This window comes from Rhinopithecus roxellana, chromosome 14 (genome assembly GCF_007565055.1).
Source record: "Rhinopithecus roxellana isolate Shanxi Qingling chromosome 14, ASM756505v1, whole genome shotgun sequence".
Classification (NCBI taxonomy): domain Eukaryota; kingdom Metazoa; phylum Chordata; class Mammalia; order Primates; family Cercopithecidae; genus Rhinopithecus; species Rhinopithecus roxellana.
In genome coordinates this window covers 11,687,023-11,707,067 of record NC_044562.1, presented here as the reverse complement: position 1 = coordinate 11,707,067, position 20,045 = coordinate 11,687,023, and the positions used below count along the sequence as shown (strand labels likewise).

General features: G+C 44.4%; 1 protein-coding gene across 1 annotated transcript in view; it reads left to right on the top strand.

Annotated features, from left to right (window-relative positions):
- LOC104672609 (cytochrome c oxidase subunit 7C, mitochondrial) overlaps positions 1-19,507 on the top strand; it is a 32,441-nt gene extending 12,934 nt beyond the window's left edge. Inside the window, exon 2 of the mRNA XM_010376432.2 lies at positions 19,263-19,507. Within this exon, the coding sequence (XP_010374734.1) occupies positions 19,279-19,470 (192 nt within the window). The 5' untranslated portion in view covers positions 19,263-19,278 and the 3' untranslated portion in view covers positions 19,471-19,507. The remainder of the gene's footprint in view (positions 1-19,262) is intronic.
- The last annotated feature ends 538 nt before the right edge of the window (positions 19,508-20,045 follow it).

The window sequence follows — 20,045 nt, the reverse complement described above, 5'->3', positions numbered from 1 at the left end:
CCAGCCCGGACAACATGACGAAACTCCATCTCTACAAAAACTACAAAAATTAGCCAGGCATGGTGGTGTGTGCCTGTGGTCTCCAGCTACTCAGGAGACTGAAGTGAGAGGATCGCTTGGGCCTGGAAGGTGGAGGCTGCAGTGAGCCCTCATTGTGCTACTGCACTCCAGCCGGGGCAACGGAGTGAGACCCTATCTCAACAAACAAGCAAACAAACAAACCAAAAAAAAAAAAAAAAAAAAAAAAAACCCACACCACCTCCCCAAAAACAGTTATTAGAACTGTTTTCAATATGTTTGAAAAGCTAAGTAGAGATATGGAAGATATAAAGAAACCTAAACTGAGCTTCTAGAAATGAAATTGCAATGTCCAAGATAAACAATACAGTGGATAGAATTAGCAACAGAGTAGACATTGCAGATAAAAAGGATTAGTAAACTTGAAAACATAGCAATATAAATTATGTAAAATCAAACACAGAGAAAAAAGAATAAAAAATTGAAAAGAGCAGCCGGGTGCAGTGGCTCATGCCTGTAATCCCAGCACTTTGGGAGGCCGAGGTGGGTGGATCACTTGAGGCCAGAAGTTCGAGACCAACCTGGTCAACATGGTGAAACCCTGTCTTTACTAAAAATACAAAAATTAGCTGGACATGGTGGCACATGCCTGTACTCCCAGGTATTCGGGTGATTGAGGTGGAAGAATTGCTTGAATGTGGGAGGTGGAGGTTGCAGTGAGCTGAGATCACACCACTGCACTCCAGCCTGGATAACAGAGTAAGACCCTGTCTTAAAAAAAAAAAAAAAAAAATTTTTTTTGAAAAGAGCATCCGTGATTTGTGGGACAACTTCAAGTAGACTAATACAAGTGTAACTGAAGTTTCCAAGAGGGGGGAAGGGAATGAAAAACATATTTGAACATATAATAGCCAGAGATTTTGAAATTTTGATTAAAGGTATAAACTCATCAAACTAAGAATCTCAATAAATCTCAAACACAAGAAATATGAATAAGCCACACCAAAGTGCATCATAATCAAATTGTTCAAAACCATTAATAAAAAGAAAACCTTAAAAGTGATCAGGGAAGTAAGTCATGCTACATATGAGCAAGGGTAAGTGCTACAGCAGATTACTTAAAGGAAAAAAAGCCAACAAAAGGATAGTTTTATTTTATTTTATTTTTGAGTTGGAGTCTCACTTGGTTACCTAGGCTGGAGTGCAGTGGTACGATCTTGGCTCACTGCAACCTCCACCTCCTGGCTTCAAACAATTCTCCTGCCTCAGCCTCCCAAGTAGCTGGGATTACAGGCACGCACCATCACGCCTGGCTAATTTTTGTATTTTTAGTAGAGACGGGGTTTAACCATGTTGGTCAGGCTGGTCTTGAACTCCTGACTTCAGGTGATCTGCCTGCCTGGGCCTCCCAAAGCGCTGGGATTACAGGCATGAGCCATTGGGCCGGGCCCAAAGGCTATTTTAAGTACATGATTTAAAATACTGAAAAACAAAAAATAAAAAATAAATATTAAAAAGGCAACTTATAATTCTATATCCAGCAAAAAAAAATCTTTTTGAAACAGAGGTGAAATACAGGATTTTCCAGATATACAACAGCTGAAGGAATGTATCACCAGCAAACCTACACAAGAAATATTGAAGTCCTTCAGGCAGAAGGAAAATGATGCCAGTTGGAAATATGAATCCACACAAAAGAATGAAGAGTATCAGAAATAGTAACCACATGGCTGAATATGTAAGACTTTTTCATATTATTTAAATATTTTAAAAAGAAAACTGACAAAATAATAATGCACACATATTAGTACATGAAGATAAATAATGTATTGTAGGATTTTTTTGTGTTTTTCAGACAGAGTTTTGCTCTTGTTGCCCAGGCTGGAGTGCAGTGATTCGATCTCGGCTTACTGCAACCTCCGCCTTCTGGTTTCAAGCGATTCTCCTGCCTCAGCCCCCCAAGTAGCTGGGATTACTGGTGCTCGCCACCACGCCCAGCTAATTTTTGTATTTTTAGTAGAGTTGGAGTTTCACCATGTTGGCCAGGCTGGTCTTGAACTCCTGACCTCATGATCTGCCCGCCTTGACCTCCCAAAGTGCTGGGATTACAGGTGTGAGCCACCGCGCCCGGCTGTATTGTAGGGTTTATAATGTATGCAGGAGTAAAAGACGTGCCGATAATAGCATAAAGTCTGGGAGGAGAGAAAAAACTTTATCATAAGATTCTTATGCTATATGTGAAGTAGTATAGTGTCCCCTGAAGCTAGATTTTTTTTCAGTTAAAAATGCATGTTATAAGCCCTGAGACAACCACAAAAATAACAAACACAGATAATTACTGCTAATAAGCCAACGAAAGAGATAAAATGAAATCATTTTATTAATAATTGACATCAAAGAATCAGAAAAAGAATGAAAAGGAACAAAAACATTATAAGACAAATAGAAATGATAAAATGTTATATATAAGCAAAGCATATTAATAATAGCATTAAATGTAAGTGGTTTAAACATCTCAATTAAAAGACAGACATGATTAGATTGTATAAAAAAGGAAGACAAATGTATCTTGCATATAAAAACATTTTAAACATAAAAACACAAATAGGTTAAAAGCAAAAGGATGGAAAAAGGTATGCCATACTAACACTAGATTAAAGAAACCTGGAATGGCTATATTATAATCTCAGGGAACATAGATTTCAGAGCAAAGAACATTGCCATGGATAAAGAAGGTCATTTAATAATGATGAAGGAGTCAATTCATCAAGAAGACATTACAGTCCAAATGTTTGTGCATCTCGTAAGAGATCAAAACATATGAAATGAAAACTGATAAACTGCAAGGAGAAATAGACAAATCCATAATTATTGTCAGAGTTTTTTTTTTATTTTTATTTTTCAGACAGAGTCTTGCTCTGTCGCCAGGCTGGAGTGCAGTGGTGCGATCTCGTCTCACTGCAACCTCTGCCTCCTGGGTTCAAGTGATTCTCCTGCCTCAGCCTCCCGAGTAGCTGGGACAACAGGCGTACACCACCACGCTTGGCTAATTTTTGTATTTTTAGTAGAGACGGGATTTCACCATGTTGCTCTCTCAATAATGTATAGCAAAAGTAGACCAAAAAATCAGTAGGGTTATGAAATTCCAATGAACACTAACAACCAACTTGATATAATTTACAGACCATGTTTTTTTGCCGTTGGTCTCAATACATTTAAAAGAATTCAAGTCATGTGTGGTAGGCAGAACAATGGCTTCCCAAAGATGTCATGTCTGACTCCCTGGAACCTTTGAATATATTAGGTTACATGAGAAAGGAGAATTACGGTTGCTAATCAACTAACCTTGAGATGGGGAGATTATCCTGGCCCAATGTAATTACAAGGGTATTCATACGTGGAAGAAGGAGGAGATGGCAGGGAGATGGTAGCATGAAAAGAACTCAACCTGATATTTCTGGTTTTGAGGGTCGGGGAAGAGGGTCATGAGCCAAGAAATGCAGGCAGCCTCTAGAAGCTGAGAAATGCAAGGGTATAGATTGTCCTCAGCCTCCAGAAGGAGCACAGCCTTGCTGACACTTCAATTTTAGCCCAGTGACGTCCATGTCAGACTGCTAAACTGTTACAGAACTGTGAGGTAAAACATCTGTGTTGTTTTAAGTCATTGCATTTGTGGTAATTTGTCATAGCAACCCTAGAAAGCTAATACAGTATACAAGTATGTTAGAATTAAATTAGAAACCAAATAGACAATCCTCAAATGTTTGGAAACTAAATAATATAATTAATGGCTCAAAGAAAAAATAAAAAGGAATTTTATAAAATATTCTTAATTGAATGAAAATGAAAACAAAATATCAAAGTTTGTGGGATTCCACTAAAGTAGTATGGAGAGGGAAATTTATAGCACTAAACACTCATGTTAGAAAAGAAAAAGGTACCAAATCAATAACCTCAGCTCTTGTCTTAAAAAACAAGAAAAACTCGGGAGACCGAGGCAGGAGAATGGCGTCAACCTGGGAGGCGGAGCTTGCAGTGAGCCGAGATGGCGCCATTGCTCTCTAGTCTGGGCGACAGCGCCAGACTCCGTCTCAACAAAACAAAACAAAACAAAAAAAAAACAGAAAAACTAGAAAAAGACCAACAAATTAAACCCAGAGAAAGAAAGCTAAAGGTAATAGTAAGGACCAAAACAGAAATCAATGAAATAAAAAACAGATGAAGGAAACCAATGAAGCCAAAAGATGATTTGTTGGGAAAACCAATAAAATTGATAAACCTCCAGCTGAATTGATCAGGAATAAAAGAAGATACCTATTACCGATACCAGGAATGACAGAGGTGAGGTGCCATCATTGCAGTTTACACTGATATTAAAAAGATTAAAGGGTATATTATCAGCAACTTTATACCAATAAATTAAACAACTTAGGTGAGCTGGATGAATTCCTTCAAAGACACACATGACCACAGCTCACCCAAGAAGAAACAGATAACCAGAATAGCCTTTTATCTATAAAAGAATTTGAATTTTTGGTTAAAAATCTACCCACAGAATACCCATTAGGTCCAAGTGGTTTCACGGGTGAATTCTATCAAATATTTAAGGAAGAAATAATACCAATTCATAAACTACTCCAAAAAACTAAAGAAGAGGGAATACCTACCAATGCTTTCTACAAGGCCAGCATTATCCTGGTTTAAAAAAACGATTAGCTGGGTGTGGTGGCACGTGCCTGTAGTCCCAGCTACTTGGGGGCTGATCCTTTGAACCTGGGAGATCGAGGCTACAGGGGGCTGACATTGCACCACTGCACTCCAGCCTGGGTGACAAAGTGAGATCCTGTCTCAAAAAAATAAATAAAGAAAAGAAAAAGAAAAAACCAAAGAAATGAAATAAAGTTACATTTCCTTTCTCTCTCGCTCTCTCTTTTTTTTTTTTTTTTTTTTTTTTTGAGACTGAATTTCACTCTTGTTGCCCAGGCTGGAATGCAATGGTGCGATCTCGACTCGCTGCAACCTCTGCCTCCTGGGTTCAAGCAATTCTTCTGCCTCAGCCTTCCAAGTATCTGGGATTACAGGCATGTGCCACCATACTCAGCTCATTTTGTATTTTTAGTAGAGACCCGGGTTTCACCATGTTGGCCAGGCTGGTCTCGAACTCCTGACCTCAGGTGGTTCGCCTGCCTCCGCCTCCCAAAGTGCTGGGATTACAGGGATGAGCCACTGCACCCGGCCCCTTTTATTTTTCCTAATGAAAGAAAGTTACAGACCAGTATCTTTCATAAGTATATATGCAAAAATTTTAAACAAAAAATTGGCAAAGTGAATCCAACAATATATAAAACAGATAATGCAAGTAGGATTTGTCCTAGGAATTCAAGGTTGATTTAACATTCAGAATCAACCAGTGTAATCCATCATATTAACAAATTTAAAAGGAAAAACATGGTCATTTAAACAGATGCAGTGAAAGTATTTGGAAAAAACTACCATTTTTTTCTGATAAAAACTTTTCAGCAAATTAGGAATACAAAAAAGCTTCTTCAAACTGATAAAAATCTACAAAAATCCTATAGCTAACACCATACTTCATCATGAAAGGCTAATACCTTCACCCTAAACTCAGGAACAAGAAAGTGATATCTACTCTCATCATGTCTGTTCAACTGGAGGCTCTAACCAGTGCAATAAGGCAAAAACAAAACAAAACACAGCCATCCCTTTTGGAAAGGAAGAAGTTACTAGAACTAATGAGCAAGGTTGCAGGGTGCAAGATCAATATCCACTAATCAACTGCATTTCTATATGTCAGCAACAAACAACCAGAAACTAAAATGAAAAGATATGTAAAAATCTCTGCACTGAAAACTACAAAATATTGCCAAGATAAATTAGAGACCTAAATAAATGATGTCATAACTTATTCTTTGACTGGAAAGCTCTATATTGTTATGATGCCAGTTCTCCTGCAAATTGATTTATGAATTCAATGCAGTCTCAATCAAAACCTCAGCAGAGGCCAGGCACCATGGCTTATAACTGTCAACTCAATACTTTGGGAGGCTGAGGTGGGATGATTGCTTGAGGCTAGGAGTTCAAGACCAGCCTGGGCAACATAGTGAGACCTCACCTATTAAAAAAAAAATTAACTGGGTGAGGTGCTATGTGCCTGTAGTCCCAGCTCTTTGAGAGGCCGAGGCAGGAGGATCACTTGAGCCCAGGACACTGAGGTTACAGTGACCTCTGATGACGCCCTGCACTCCTGCCTGAATGAGAGTGAGACCTTGCCTCTAAAAAACACTTTTCTAATTTAAAAAACAAAAACAAAAAATCCAGCAGACTATTTGTGTCGAAATTGGCAGGCTGGTTCTAAAATTCATACGGAAACACTAAGGACCCAGAATAGCCAAAATCACTTTGGAAAATAAGAATAAATTTAGAGTACTAACACTGTCAGATTTCAAGACTTATAAAGCCGTTGTAATCAAGACCAGGGATCAGCATACATTTTCTTAAAGGGCCAAATAGTAAATATCTTAGGATTGCAGGCCCTGTGGTTTTTGTCAAACCACTCAATTCCACCATTGTAGTGCAGAAGCAGCCACAGACAGTGTATAACTGAATAGGTGTGTCTCTGTTCAATAAAACTTTTTTTTTTTGAGATGGGGTCTTACTCTGTTGCCCAGGCTAGAGTGAAGTGGTGCAATCACTGCTTACTGCAGCCACCACTTCCCGATGTCAAGTGACTTGCCCACCTCAGGTGTGCATCATCATGCCTAAGTTTTGTATTTTTTTGTAGAGATGGGATTTCCCCATGTTGCCAAGGCTGGTCTTGAACTCCTGTGCTCAAGCAATCCTTTCACCTCGGCCTCCCAGAGTGCTGGGACTACAGGTATGAGCCACCATGCCTGGCTCAATAAAACTTTATTTACACAACAGGCAACGGGCCTATGACCTGTCATTTGCAGACCTCTCATCAAGACAATGTGGTATTGCTATCAGGACAGACAAATAGATGAATGTAACAGCAAAGAGGGTATATAAATGTACCCACACATAAGGAAAATGGATTTTTGACAATTATGTAAAGTCAATTCAGTGCAGAAAGGATAGTTTTTCATCAAATGGCACTAGATAGTTGTATGTCGAGAAATAAGCTTTGACGCATACCTTACACTATATAAGAAATTAACTCAAGATAAGTTATATTCCTAAACCATATTTAAAAGGAACTCATGATGGATTATAGACCAAAACATGAAACTATTAAAACTATAGAAGTTCTAGAAGAAACCACAAGAGAAAAATCTTTGTGACATTGGTTTAAACAATATTTTTTGATATCACACCAGAAGTATAATTCATTGAAAAAAAAACAAATTAACATATTGGACTCAGCCCAAATTGAAAGCTGTGGTGAGATGGGCCCTGACAGCTGGAAGTTCTGCTCTTCATAAGACAACTGTTCAGAGAATGAAAAGATAAGCCACAGAGTAGGAGAAAATCTTTGCAAAAACATATATCTGTGAAGAACTTGTACCCAGAATATATAAAGAACTGTTGAAAGTCAGTAATAAGAAAACAGCCCAATTTAAAAAGATGAGCAAAGATTTGAACAGAGACTTCATTCCAAAAAATATATAATGGCAGAAAAATCACATGAAAAGATTCTCATTAGTCATTAGGGAAATGGAGATTAAAACCACAATGAGATACCACTTCACACCTATTAGAATGACTAAATTTTAGAAAGACTGATCATACCAAGTGTTGGTGAGGATGTGGAGGAAAGGCAATTCTTATACATATCTGGGGGTGAATGATAAATCACAGATCCTCTTTTGAAAACAGTTTGACAGTTGCCTAAAAATGTAAACATATGCCTACTATATGATCCAGCCATTCAACTCCTTAGGTGTTTACCAAGGAAAGAAAGGGATCATGTCTGGCAGAGCCTGGTGGCTCATGCCTGTAATCCCAGCACTTTGGGAGGCCAAGGTGGAGAGGATAGCTTGAGCTCAGGAGTTCAAGACCAGCCTGGGCAACATGGCAAAACCCCTACTCTACCAAAAATACAAAAAAATTAGCTGGGTGTGGTCGTGTGCCCCTGTAGTCTCAGCTACTTGGGGGGCTGAGGCAGGAGGATTGCTTACACCTGGGAAGTTGAGGCTGCAGTGAGATGAGATTGTGCTACTGCACTCCAGCCTAGGTGACAGAGTGAGACCCTATCTCAAAAAAAAAAAAAAGAGGGAACATATCCATACAAAGATTTGTACATAAACATTCATGGCAGTTACTTCGTTCTTTTATTTTTTATTTTTTTGAGACTGAGTCTCGCTCTATCACCCAGGCTGGAGTGCAGTGGTGTGATCTCAGCTCACTGCAACCTCTGTCTCCTGAGTTCAAGTGATTCTTGTGCCTCAGCCTCCCGAGTAGCTGGGATTGCAAGCACCCACCGCCATTCTTGGCTAATTTTTGTATTTTTAGTAGAGATGGGGTTTCACCATGTTGGCCAGGCTGCTCTCGAACTCCTGACCTCAAGTGATCCACCTGCCTCAGCCTCCCAAAGTACCAGGATTACAGGCATGAGCCACCATGCCTGGCCTATTTGTAAAAGCCAAAAACTGCAAACAAACATCCAGCAAAAGGAGAATAGACACATAAACTGTGATGTATTCATATAATGAAATACTACCCAGCAATGAAAATTGAAATACTGATAGCATGCTACAACACAGATAAATCTCAAAGTAATTATGCTGAATGAAAGGAGCCAGAAAAAATGGATACATACTGTATAATTCCATCTGTGAAAAACTTTAGAAAATGCAAACTAATTTGTATTGATGGGGAGCAGATTGGTGGTTGCTGTGGGAGGAGAGGGGCAAAAAGAAAGGGTTACCAAGGGGCAGAATCCAACATCTGCGGGTGGTGGATGTGTTCGTGCGCTTGATTGGTGATGGTTTCTGAGGACGTACAAATAAAAACATAATTATAATTATGTTTTGAATTATCACAATTATCACTTTAAATATGTGAAGATTATTGTATATTGATTACATCTCAAGAAAGCTCTTTTAAAAAAAATCCTCGTGGGCTCCCACTGCCCTTAGATACAGTTCAGTCTCCTCACTGAGTGTTCAAGGACCTCCACAGCTCAGTTCCACTTTCCAGAACTCACTTTAAAAAACTGGAGAGGGTTATTTATACTTCAACATGACAAAGCAAAAAAGCTTCACCTACAGTTTGTGGCAGAAATTTCGGGGGTGGGGGGGTAAATCATATGGCTTGGAGGTAACTCACCCAGACATCTCTCTCTGTAGCTCAGAGTTTAAGCAGAAATCAAGGTTAAGGGTGAATGGGAAGCAGCTCAGAGAGGAAAGAATGGGTTTGCTTTCTATTCAGTAATTTGCTCAGCTGATAAATTATTTACATAAAATATAAATTACATAGTTATATCATTTTTATTATGGTGATTCAAAAATGAGAGCCATGGAGAATTATAAATTGTGAGCTATCCCCAAATCATAGAGTCTTTTTTGCTGTGTTAATTATGAGGGGAAAGAAAACAGACAAGCTTCTCTTTGGAAGAACTTGATCTTTGAGTTAAATGGAGTTTTTCAAGTGATGTCTCATGTAGCAAACTGTTGCACACAAACATTCATGGCAGTTCCCTTGGCATAGGAAATTTTAAGCAAGTTAGATGTCAAAGGAGTTTTCAAGCTACAGCCAGAAATCAACCAGGGTCCACTGTGGAGGCCCAAAGCCAAACAACTGAAAGAGTATGCAGTTGTTTTTTTTGTGTGTGTTGTTTTTTGCATCAAAGGAAGAGAGATACAACATACGTATACAGAGAAATGGGCTTAAATGAATGGGATGGTATTGGCGTGTGGGGGCAACATTTATTTCATCTTTGCTCCATGATTTTATATGTTTCTTGCTGACATTGATTCCCTAATATTTATGTTAAAAAAGAGGAAGAAGAGGCGGAGGAGGAGAAGGAAGAAGGTGATGTGATAGGGAAAGGATTTAGCTCATAAAGCCTAAAATATTCACTTTACTATTTTTACCTTTCATAGAAAAGTTTTTCAACTCCTGCTCTAGCATAAGCAGGCAAATACCCAGCACACATAGCAGTCTTCCATATTTTAGTTCCTTGCAGACACAGCTAATCCATCACAACCGTCTTTCTGAGCTGAGCTTCCACTGGGCCACAGAATCTGTCTCAGTGAACTCCAGGCAGCCATTCCAATTAACTGGAATGAGGCTGTGGGATGAGACTATTCACCATCCCTAGACTTGTGGATCTGCCTGAATTCTTCCATTCTTTTAGGGCCAAATGACATGGAATCCAAGAGCTACGAGCAATTAAACTCAGATTAACCGTGTAGTCTGAATGGTCGTGTCCAGGAGCCTACAGCTCTCCTAAGAGAAGTGAATGGAAAATGCGACATTAGAGTGAGCATAAAGACAAAGAAGTCTTTGATTTATGTGCTAATCCTCACCTCACACTTTCTAATCCATGGTTAGCTAAGAACCGCTCTACATAAACTTACCCCTAGCTTGAAGAAGTCCTTTTAACACGCTCCTGTGTCTCAGGGGTTGGCTACGTGCTGTGAGATTAGAATGTTCCTTTGGCATAGGAAATTTTAAGCATCTTAAATATGTAATGTGGAAAAAATAAGGACAATATACCCTTGTCAATAAACTGGCTCAAGGTTTCGTGGCAGGAGCTGGGGGTGAAATCAGTAGCTGGGGTAGAGTGAGTAGGACCTCCGTGGCGTTAACAGTGGAATGCAAGGTGAACTCCAGCGTCCCCAACTAAAGAAATATAACCATTCACACACGCATATACACACTTCTCGTGATGTCTGCAATATTTACACTGGAGACCTTTTATTTATCCTGGAAATCTTTAGCTGTGATGATAATGCCTGACAGAATGAATGGAAATTACCTGCCAGAAACTTCACATACTTGTTTCTGTTCCTTACAACAAGCCCATGAATTAGTTTCTGTCATTCCCATTTTATAGAGGAAGTAACAGATATTTAGAGAGTTTAGGGAGTGTGGCCAATGTCACATTAGCTACTGAGTGCCTCAACGGGGTTCACACCTAAGACAGATTGAAACCAAACAGAACCCTCTCCCCCCTACCCTGAGCCATGCTGAGACAAGCAGTGGGGGCACTGAAGGGTTCGAGCAGGCCCTGAGGACCTGCTCTGTGGACTGCCCAGCTGGGCCAGCCAGAGGCCAGAAGCTAAGCTGGGAGACACTTGTCCATGGCCACGCCTGCTTCTCCACACTGGCCGGTCCAAAGGCCCCTGCCTGTGAAAAGCCAGCTAGGCCAAGGGTTCGTCTGAGGATGCCAGTGCAGGCCTTTCCATTGGCCTATTTTCTTCAAGACTTAATGAAACCATCAGAGGTCTCTGCACACCCAATGGCTTAGAGCAGGACAATCGCTTTTGGATTTTCACACTGCCTTGGCCAGTGAATTCTGAAGCCAAAACAAATGTACATCATGGAGCTCCCAACTGTGTGGTTCTGGGATTCGTTTTCTCCCAGGAAACTTGGTGGCTCTGAAAGGGTGAGGTGTTTGGGGGCTGGTACCATTTTCTTTTTTCTTAAAAACAAACTGTAGACATATCCTTCCTGTCCTTGCCTCCCAAGATCAACTCCTCTGAGGAATGATGAGGCAGGGGAGTGTGTCAAGGTGGAGAGTGACAAAGGGGTGTGGAAAGCATTTAATGATGCAGAAAGGCTGGGACTCAGCAAGCAAGACGCTGTGTGGGGCACGTGGAATATATTGCCAGCTAGCTGCGTCTTCCTAGTGCTCCCACCAGGCACAGCTAGAAACTCTGGGCATTATACACAAAACAACCTGAGAAGACCCTGGAGTGGGAAGAAGAAAGCAGCCTGGCTGGGGACCTCAGAGGCGAACGTCCTGGGGTTGTTTGTTTGCCTAATATACCCTGGCTGATGTTGGCATTGCCAGCAACCCGAAAAACCAGGAAGCACAGACCAAAGAGAGCCCCAACAAAAGCCTGTTCTCTGTAGCCAAAGGACCAGAAAAGAGGCAGCCTAGTGGAAGAGAAAACGTTTAGAAGAGAATCACCTGACTCCACTCAAACACACACAAAAAAACGTGGCCCCCACCCCCCACCATCTTCAGCAAAGGCCAAGTGGGAGCTGAGACTTTCATCCAGGCTAGAAGGAGGCTCTCAGTCCCCGCTGGGGTGGCATCAAATAAGGTGAGTGGGGGAGCAGGGACTTTCATTCCTCCGTGGAAGAAGGAGGCCAGAAAATATACATATGAGAAGTAGGGTCTCATAGCATAATGTCTAAAATGACAAAGGTACAGGGAAGCATCACTTTTTATTCCAAAAACCAGGAGACTCTCACCTCAAATAAGAAAAAACGATCTACAGACGCCAACACTGAGATGATAGAGATATTGGAATTATCCCACAAGGACTTTAAAGCAGCCACCATGAAAGTGCTTCAGTAAGCAATTCTGAACACACTGAAAACAAATGAAAACATAAGAAGTCTTAGCAAAAAAATAGTGATATAAAGAAGAGCCAAATGGTAATTTTAGAAGTTAAAAATAATTGAAAGACTCATTGAATGGATTCAACAGTAGAATGGAAAAGACAGAGAAAATAATCAGGAAACTTGAAGATAAAGCAGCAGAAATCACCCAATCTGAGCAAGAGAGAGACAGAGACTGAAAAAAAGAACAGAACCTTGAGGCCTGTAGGACAGAACAAAAGACCTAACATTCATGTCATGAGAGTCTCAGAAGGACAGGACTAAGAATGTGGGGCTGAAAAAATATTCAAAGAAGCAGTGGTTGAAATTCTCCCAAATTTGGCAAAAAGACATAAACCTGCATATTCAGGAAGCTGAGAGAACTCCTAAGAGGAGAAAGTCATTCATACCAAGACACATCGTGAGCATACTCTTGAAAACTAAAGGCAAAGAACAAATCTTAAAGGCAGCAAGAGAGAATCAATACTAGAGTACTGGCTTCAGGCTCAACTCCACTGTTCCATTTTCTGGTCTCTTTCTCACTCCTTCTGTGACTGGTGTTATTTTTTTTTTCTCAGTTTGCTGTATCTGACCAGTGCTCATGATTTGCTGGGAAAGACAAGCATGTCCATAATGGACATCCATCTGCATAGGTTTGAACCCCACTCCTTGTACCAATTTCCTGTATTAATGCATTCTCACACTGCTATATAGAAATACTAGAGACTGGGTACTTTATAAAAAAAAGAGGTTTAATTGACTCACAGTTCTGCATGGCTGGGAAGGCCTCAGGAAACTTACAATCATGGCAGAAGGCAAAGGGGAAGCAGGTACCTTTTTCACAAGGCACCAGAAGAGAGAGAGAGAGAGTGAACGAATGGGGAAGAGCCCCTTATAAAGCCATCAGATCTCATGAGAACTCACTCACTATCATGAGAACAGCATGTGGGAAACTGCCCCCTTTATCCAATCACCTCCCACCAGGTCCCTCCCTCAACACATGGCAATTACAATTCAAGATGAGATTTGGGTGGGGACACAAAGCCAAACCATTTAATTCTGCTCCTGGCCTTTCCCAAATCTCACATCCTCACATTTAGACCACCCAGTCTCAAGCAATCCTCCCACCTCAGTCTTCCAAGTAGCTGGAAATGGGGTGCGCCACCAAGCCTGGCTTATTTTAAAAAATGTTTTATAGAGATCGAGTCTTGCTTTGTTACCCAGGCTGGCCTTGAAATCCTGGCCTCAAGTGATCCTCCTGCCTCAGCCTCCCAAAGTGTTGGAATTACAGATGTGAACCACTGCACCTGGCCTAGGCATTTTCTTAACACACTTTACAGACAGATGTGCACACCCTGGCTGGGAATCTGGGCATGAGCAAACTGGCTCCTTCCTCAAGAGCTTGCCTCTGAATTACCCACCCTATTATGGAGTTGGATGTGAAGACTGTAGATTTGGCCCTGTTCAGAACTCTGGAGAAGGAAGTTTTTGCTATTTAAAACCCCAGCTTCTTTCCAAGAGGGGTGGATGGTGATGAAGGGAGGTGTCTTCTACTGGGCTGAGGACTGTGTGGGTGGCACAGGCCAAGCAGGGGACGGTGGGGGTGAGGGAGGAACTAAGAGGAGCTGAAACCTCCCTGAGAGACCAGGACAAAAAATGTGGGTTTTGGGGGGACAGGCGGGAAAGTCCAGGAGAAAAGGGACTAGGAGGGCAGATGGAGAGGGGAAGAGATGAAAGGGGCTGGGGTGTGAGCCTGAGGCCAGAGTGGGAGGAAGTGGCTACGGGATACTCTTGGCACGGAAGGGGCCGTCAGGCTCCTGGAAACAGGACTGTCCAGCATTCCCTGTGACATGACTACAGCTTCCTCATCGCTCACCCCTTCTCCCTACCTACAGGCTCTTTAGTACGAGAGAGCCTTTCCCATTCAGTTTGGGCTGGGTCAAGCCTGAACTTGGGTCCTCAGGTCCTACTGCACTACAAGAGACATGACGACGATGATGATGATGCACAAAGGTGATCCCAAAACAGTAGTGACATGGTGGGAGCAGGTGTTTGGAGCCACAGGTGACCTGGAGAAGGCAACCCTTCTGGGAAGTTGCAGAAAACCTGGGGAGAGTCTCGGAAACCCACTAGCACAGAATGGGGGTTTTGAGGGCGGTTTGTCAAAGTATCTTCTGCTGTGGGCCTGGCATGGTGGCTCACGCCTATAATCATAGCACTTTGGGAGGCTGAGGCGGGCAGATCACGAGGTCAGGAGATGGAGACTATCCTGGCTAACGCGGTGAAACCCCGCCTCTACTAAAAACTACAAAAAATAAGCTGGGCATGGTGGCGGGTGTCTGTAGTCCCAGCTACTCGGGAGTCTGAGGCAGGAGAATGGCGTGAACCTGGGAGGCAAAGCTTGCAGTGAGCCGAGATTGCGCCACTGCACTCCAGCCTGGGAAATAGAGCAAGAGTCCGTCTCAAAAAAAAAAAAAATGTATCTTCTGCTGTCCAAGAGAGAAGCTCCACAGCTCCGCACTCTTTTCAGACTAGGATGTTTTCTCCAGCGATTCGACGCAAATATGGCCCTGCCCTTCCAATGTGAGCACATAAGTCAGGGCAATGAGCTGAAGGCCCAGGCCACCACTGGGCCCTGGGCAGGTGACGGCGTGCTGCGGCTTTGTCCCTCTGACTGCCTGGCTGTGCCGGCTCCTGGTGAAGGCTCACACCTGGCAGGGACCAGCCCACATCTTTCACCCCATCCTGGGCTGGCCCCTTTCCAGCTTTGGTGACAGAGGCCGCTCTGGGCCCTGAACCTGGCTGGGGACCCAGTCCTCCTCACAGGGAATATTCTGGGTTGGCAGAGCTTCCAGAGAACCCCGCCCTATGGCTTGGGCAGACCTGCCCCTCCACTCCCACTCCATGCCACACTCCGAGAACAGGCTGCCTGAAAGGGGTGTTTGTTTCCACTAGGAAAATATGTTCAACTCACCTGGCCAGAGGCTCCCAGGACTGAGAGGGAGTGGGGCTGGCGGGGCCTGGCAGACCCAGCTGTCCTGTGTGCACAGGGCACCTGCTTGCTTGCCACATCTGCCCTGCCCCCCTCCTCTCGGGCTTGCTTCGTCTCTGTCCTGAGCCGTCTCTGTCCTGTCTTCCCCTTCCTTCTGTGTCTGGCTGTCCCATCTGTCTCTTTCCCTGTCCCTCTTTCTCTCTCTTCCCTCTGTGCTGCCCATGTTGCCCCTTTCTTCCTCTCTGTCCCATTTCTGTTCCTCTGCGGCCTTTTTCAGTCCAGCTCTGGCTCTGTCTCTGTTTGCTTCTCTGCCTTCCATCCCTGCCCTCTGTCTCCTCTCCAAGCCCAGGCAGGTTTCTTTGAACAATAAAGGGTGACACTTCTTTCAGAAAACAGCTTATTTTGGCTCACAAACAAGAGGTACTGGGGAGGGTCGTCCTGAGGCTTAGGGACTGCGGACCCAACCAGCTGGGGAGGGGCCTGGGGGTATGGCGGGACCCAGCGCTAGAAGTGGGCTTGGAGGAAAAATGTCCATAGGAGTTTCCAGTTTCTGTCCTGTGACTTTGCCCACCCCACCATCTGCAATGATAAAAATAAATACATAATAATTACGATTGTTATTACCAAGGTTGCCATTTACTGCCATGCCAACAATTTTACCTACAATATCATATTTAGCCCTGGCAACAGTCTGCAAAATTGGTCCCATTGCCCTTCTTAGCAAATGAGGAAATTGAGGGTCAGAGAAGTTACCCCACCCTTAGGTGGCAGCTCCAGTCCAACAGCCTCCAAGCCCCCTTATCCTCTGCACTAGGAGGTGGCCCTGCTGAAGACTTTCGCCTTGGAATTTGAGGAACCTGGGGAAGGAGCTGGTGCCACCTTGTCATTTTCCAATAAAGGAGAATGTGTGGTGAGGTGGTGCCCTGGCCATGGCCACCCAGCCGGGTCAACGGGGATAGAGAGGAACCCGGGCCTCTGAGGTCCCAGAGAGAGGGGAGGAGTGGGCTCAGAGGCGGACCTGTGACTCTGGGTGTCCTCCCTCCTTGCTGTATGGCCTCTGTCAAGCCCTGCCCTTCTCTGAGCTGCACCTTCCCCATACAAGGGGATCCTAGAACACCCTCCTGGGACTCTGTCGAGGGTCCTGGCCCTGGGCTGGGGACACAGGGAGAGGTCTGAGATTTCCTTTTTGAAACTTAAATTTCATTATTTGATTAACTTGTGCTGAGGTTTTTGTAGCTGAGAGTGAATCCTTTTAAAGCAATTTAAAGAAATTATGCGAGATGATGCTCTAAAAAGAAAGTTCTATGTGGCCATACTGAAGTCTTCTGCAGGTTGGGGCTCCCCCGTGTTCCATAACCATGAGAAGGGGATGATTCTGCCCTCAGATGCCCTCTGCTTCCCAGGCCACCCTGCACTGAGGCTTCACAAGGCTGAGGGTGAGCTTTCTAATGTGTTTTGTTCATTCATTTGCCAAGTGTTTGTTGAGCACCTACTATGTGCCACACACCCTTCTGAGCACAGGGGTTACTGCAGAGAACAAAGCAGACAAAAGTCCTGCCCTCATGGGTCTCCCGTTCTAGGAGAGATGGCGAGGGATAAACATGATGAATGAATGAGATATGGCCATATGTGAGTTTAATGTGATCCAGGGAGATGAAGCAGAGGAAGGCCCAGAGAGGGTGGAGGAGAGGCAGCTGTTTAGCCTGGGTGGCCAGGGAATCAGACCATATCACCTGCCCAGGCCCCTCCAGAGCTGCCCACTGGCCTCAGAAGGAAGCCTAAGCTCCTCTCCCTGGAACAGAGGCCTTGGCTGCCCCCACTTCACACAGCAGAGGTGCTTCTCTGGCCCCACCCTCTCCTCTGCACATGGCGTTTTCAATCGAATTCTTCAAAAGTCAGCTCAAGGTCCACTCCCTCCAGGATCCCCTCACTGACCTCCTCCAACGCCACCTGTGTCAACACCACCCCTTTGCCCCTGCGCCCCTGTACCTCTGAGTGGACACAAACCAGATGGTCCAACGACCCCAGAGCTGATCTTCATAATAAATTGGCCCAGTCTTTCCGGTGAGGGTCCCTGGGCCATCACCTCCCTGTGGGCATTCACTGTGCTCAGAGAGGGCAATGAGTTACCCAGAGCTACACAGCAGGGCCCTGACTCCCAGACAGCGTGCTTCTCATAGATAGCACTGCCAGTCTCACCTGGGAGCCCTGACTCCATTGCCAGGGTAGGGACAATGCCTGGACAGCTGTCCCCATAGAGATGAAGAGGAGATGGGGCTTTTTTAATGTTCATTTTTTGTAGAGATGGGGTCTTGCTACGCTGCCTGTGCTGGACTCAAACTTCTGGGCTCAAGTGATCCTCCTACCTCGGCCTCCCTAAGTACTGGGATTACAGGCATAAGCCACTGCACCAGGCTGAGATGGAACGTTAGGATTGCCCCACAGCCCTGCTTCCCCCAGAAAACCTCCATGAGGACCACCCCAGAGACATCCATTCCCTCCTGTCCCATCTCCAGGACACCGACTGAGACCACTCCAGCACTCACCACGTGTGCCCAGGCCCGGGGCTGCGAGGGACACGGAGACATCAAGACATGGCCCCAGCCTCCAGGAGTGTGTGGTCTAGGGGGAGAGAAGAGACCCTAAACACACCAGCAGCACAAGGGTGGTGGGAGCACCGGGGGGCCTAACAAGCAGGAACAGCGATGTGCACCTGTAAGGGGGCGGCAGGTGGAGAGGTGGGGGCAGGTGCTATCCCTGGGCAGAGGCAGAGTATCCACAAGCGTCAGACTGTGTGTGCTCTGTGACTTCAGGCAAGTGCCCCATCTCGCTCTGCCTCAGAGTTCTCATCTGTAAAATGGGAAAGATTACATCTACTTCATAGGATTGCTGTGATTACTAAATGAGTTTCTTTTTTTGTTGTTGTTATTTTTCTGTTTTGAGATGGAGTCTCATTCTGTTGCCCAGGCTGGATTACAATGGTGAGATTTCAGCTCACTGCAACCTCCACCTCCTGGGTTCAAGCTATTCTCATGTCTCAGCCTCCCAAGTAGCTGGGATTACAGGCATCCGCCACCACGCCGAGCTAATTTTTGTAATTTTAGTAAAGACAGGGTTTCACCATTTTGGCCAGGCTGGTCTCGAACTCCTGACCTGAGGAGATCCACCCACCTCGGCCTCCCAAAGTACTGGGATTACAGGCGTGAGCCACTGCACCCAGCCACTACATGAGTTTCTAAAGGTCACACATGTAGAGCAGCACTGGCCTGTGCTAATTTCCCCCAAAACTTTAGCTCCCATCACAGACACTTAGTATATATGTGATTGTGCATGCATTTCAGCTGCATTTCTGCCCTTGATGCCTCTCTGAGTCACAGGGACACCTGTCAAGGGGGCAAATTCTGTTACAAAGGTGCACGAACAGAGCATAGAGGGCTTAGCAGTGTATTGGGCTAATAATAGGTGCTTAATAAAAGTTTAAGTAACGAGAACTAAGGGCTGCTGTGAAGCTGAGCTGGGGACAGAGTGTCTGTGGTGTTTTCTGGTACCCTGTTAGGGTCCTGGACTGCTGTGAGGATTGGTAATGTAGTTTTAAGATGTTACTCAATTACAAATGTGTTTAGATCAAGGAATGAGTTTTATAAAGCTTTGCGGTGAAAACAAGGTCTTGGTGAGGTGTCGCCATTTCATCCGTACTTGGTCTCTCCGCCTTTCGCAGAGCTTCCAGCAGCGCTATGTTGGGCCGCAGCATCCGGAGGTTCACAACCTCTGTGGTCCGTAGGAGCGACTATGAGGAGGGCCCTGGGAAGAATTTGCCATTTTCAGTGGAAAACAAGTGGGCGTTACTAGTTAAGATGTGTTTGTACTTTGGATCTGCATTTGCTGCACCGTTCCTTATAGCAAGACACCAACTGCTTAAATCATAAGGATGTTTCAGTTCGTCCATTTAACAGATATGAAGAACATTTTAAGAGATACAGCCTCTGGAAATGGATCAAACTCTAACTCATGGCATACTAGATATGTTTGTCAATAAACTTATGACATGAAAAAAAAATAAAAAATAAAAAAATAAACCTTCGCACCCCCTGGGGCTCTCAGCACACTTTGCAGGGTGTGGCCTTCCAGAAACAGACTCAGAAACTGGTCTGGCAAGGTGCTCCCCCACGCATCCGGGGCTTGCTGGGTGAGGCCAGTCCTTACTGCTTTCTGGATTGCCAGCACCTCACCAGGAGCACACAGAAGGTGCTCAGTGAGCATGCGTGCATTTCTTACCGAATCATTTGTTTGCTTCTAAGTGTATATTGCTTTTCTTCTCTTTCTTCCTTTCTTTCTTCTGTTCTTTCGGGGGGAGGGGGAGGGAGGCGAGGAGGGAGGTAGTGAGGGAGGGAGGGGAGGGGAGGGGGGAGGAGGGAGGGTAGGGGTGCGGGGAGGAGGGAGGGATGTAGGGAGGATGGGGGGAGGGAGGCTGGAGGGAGAGTGGAGAGTCGTAGTCGGATTC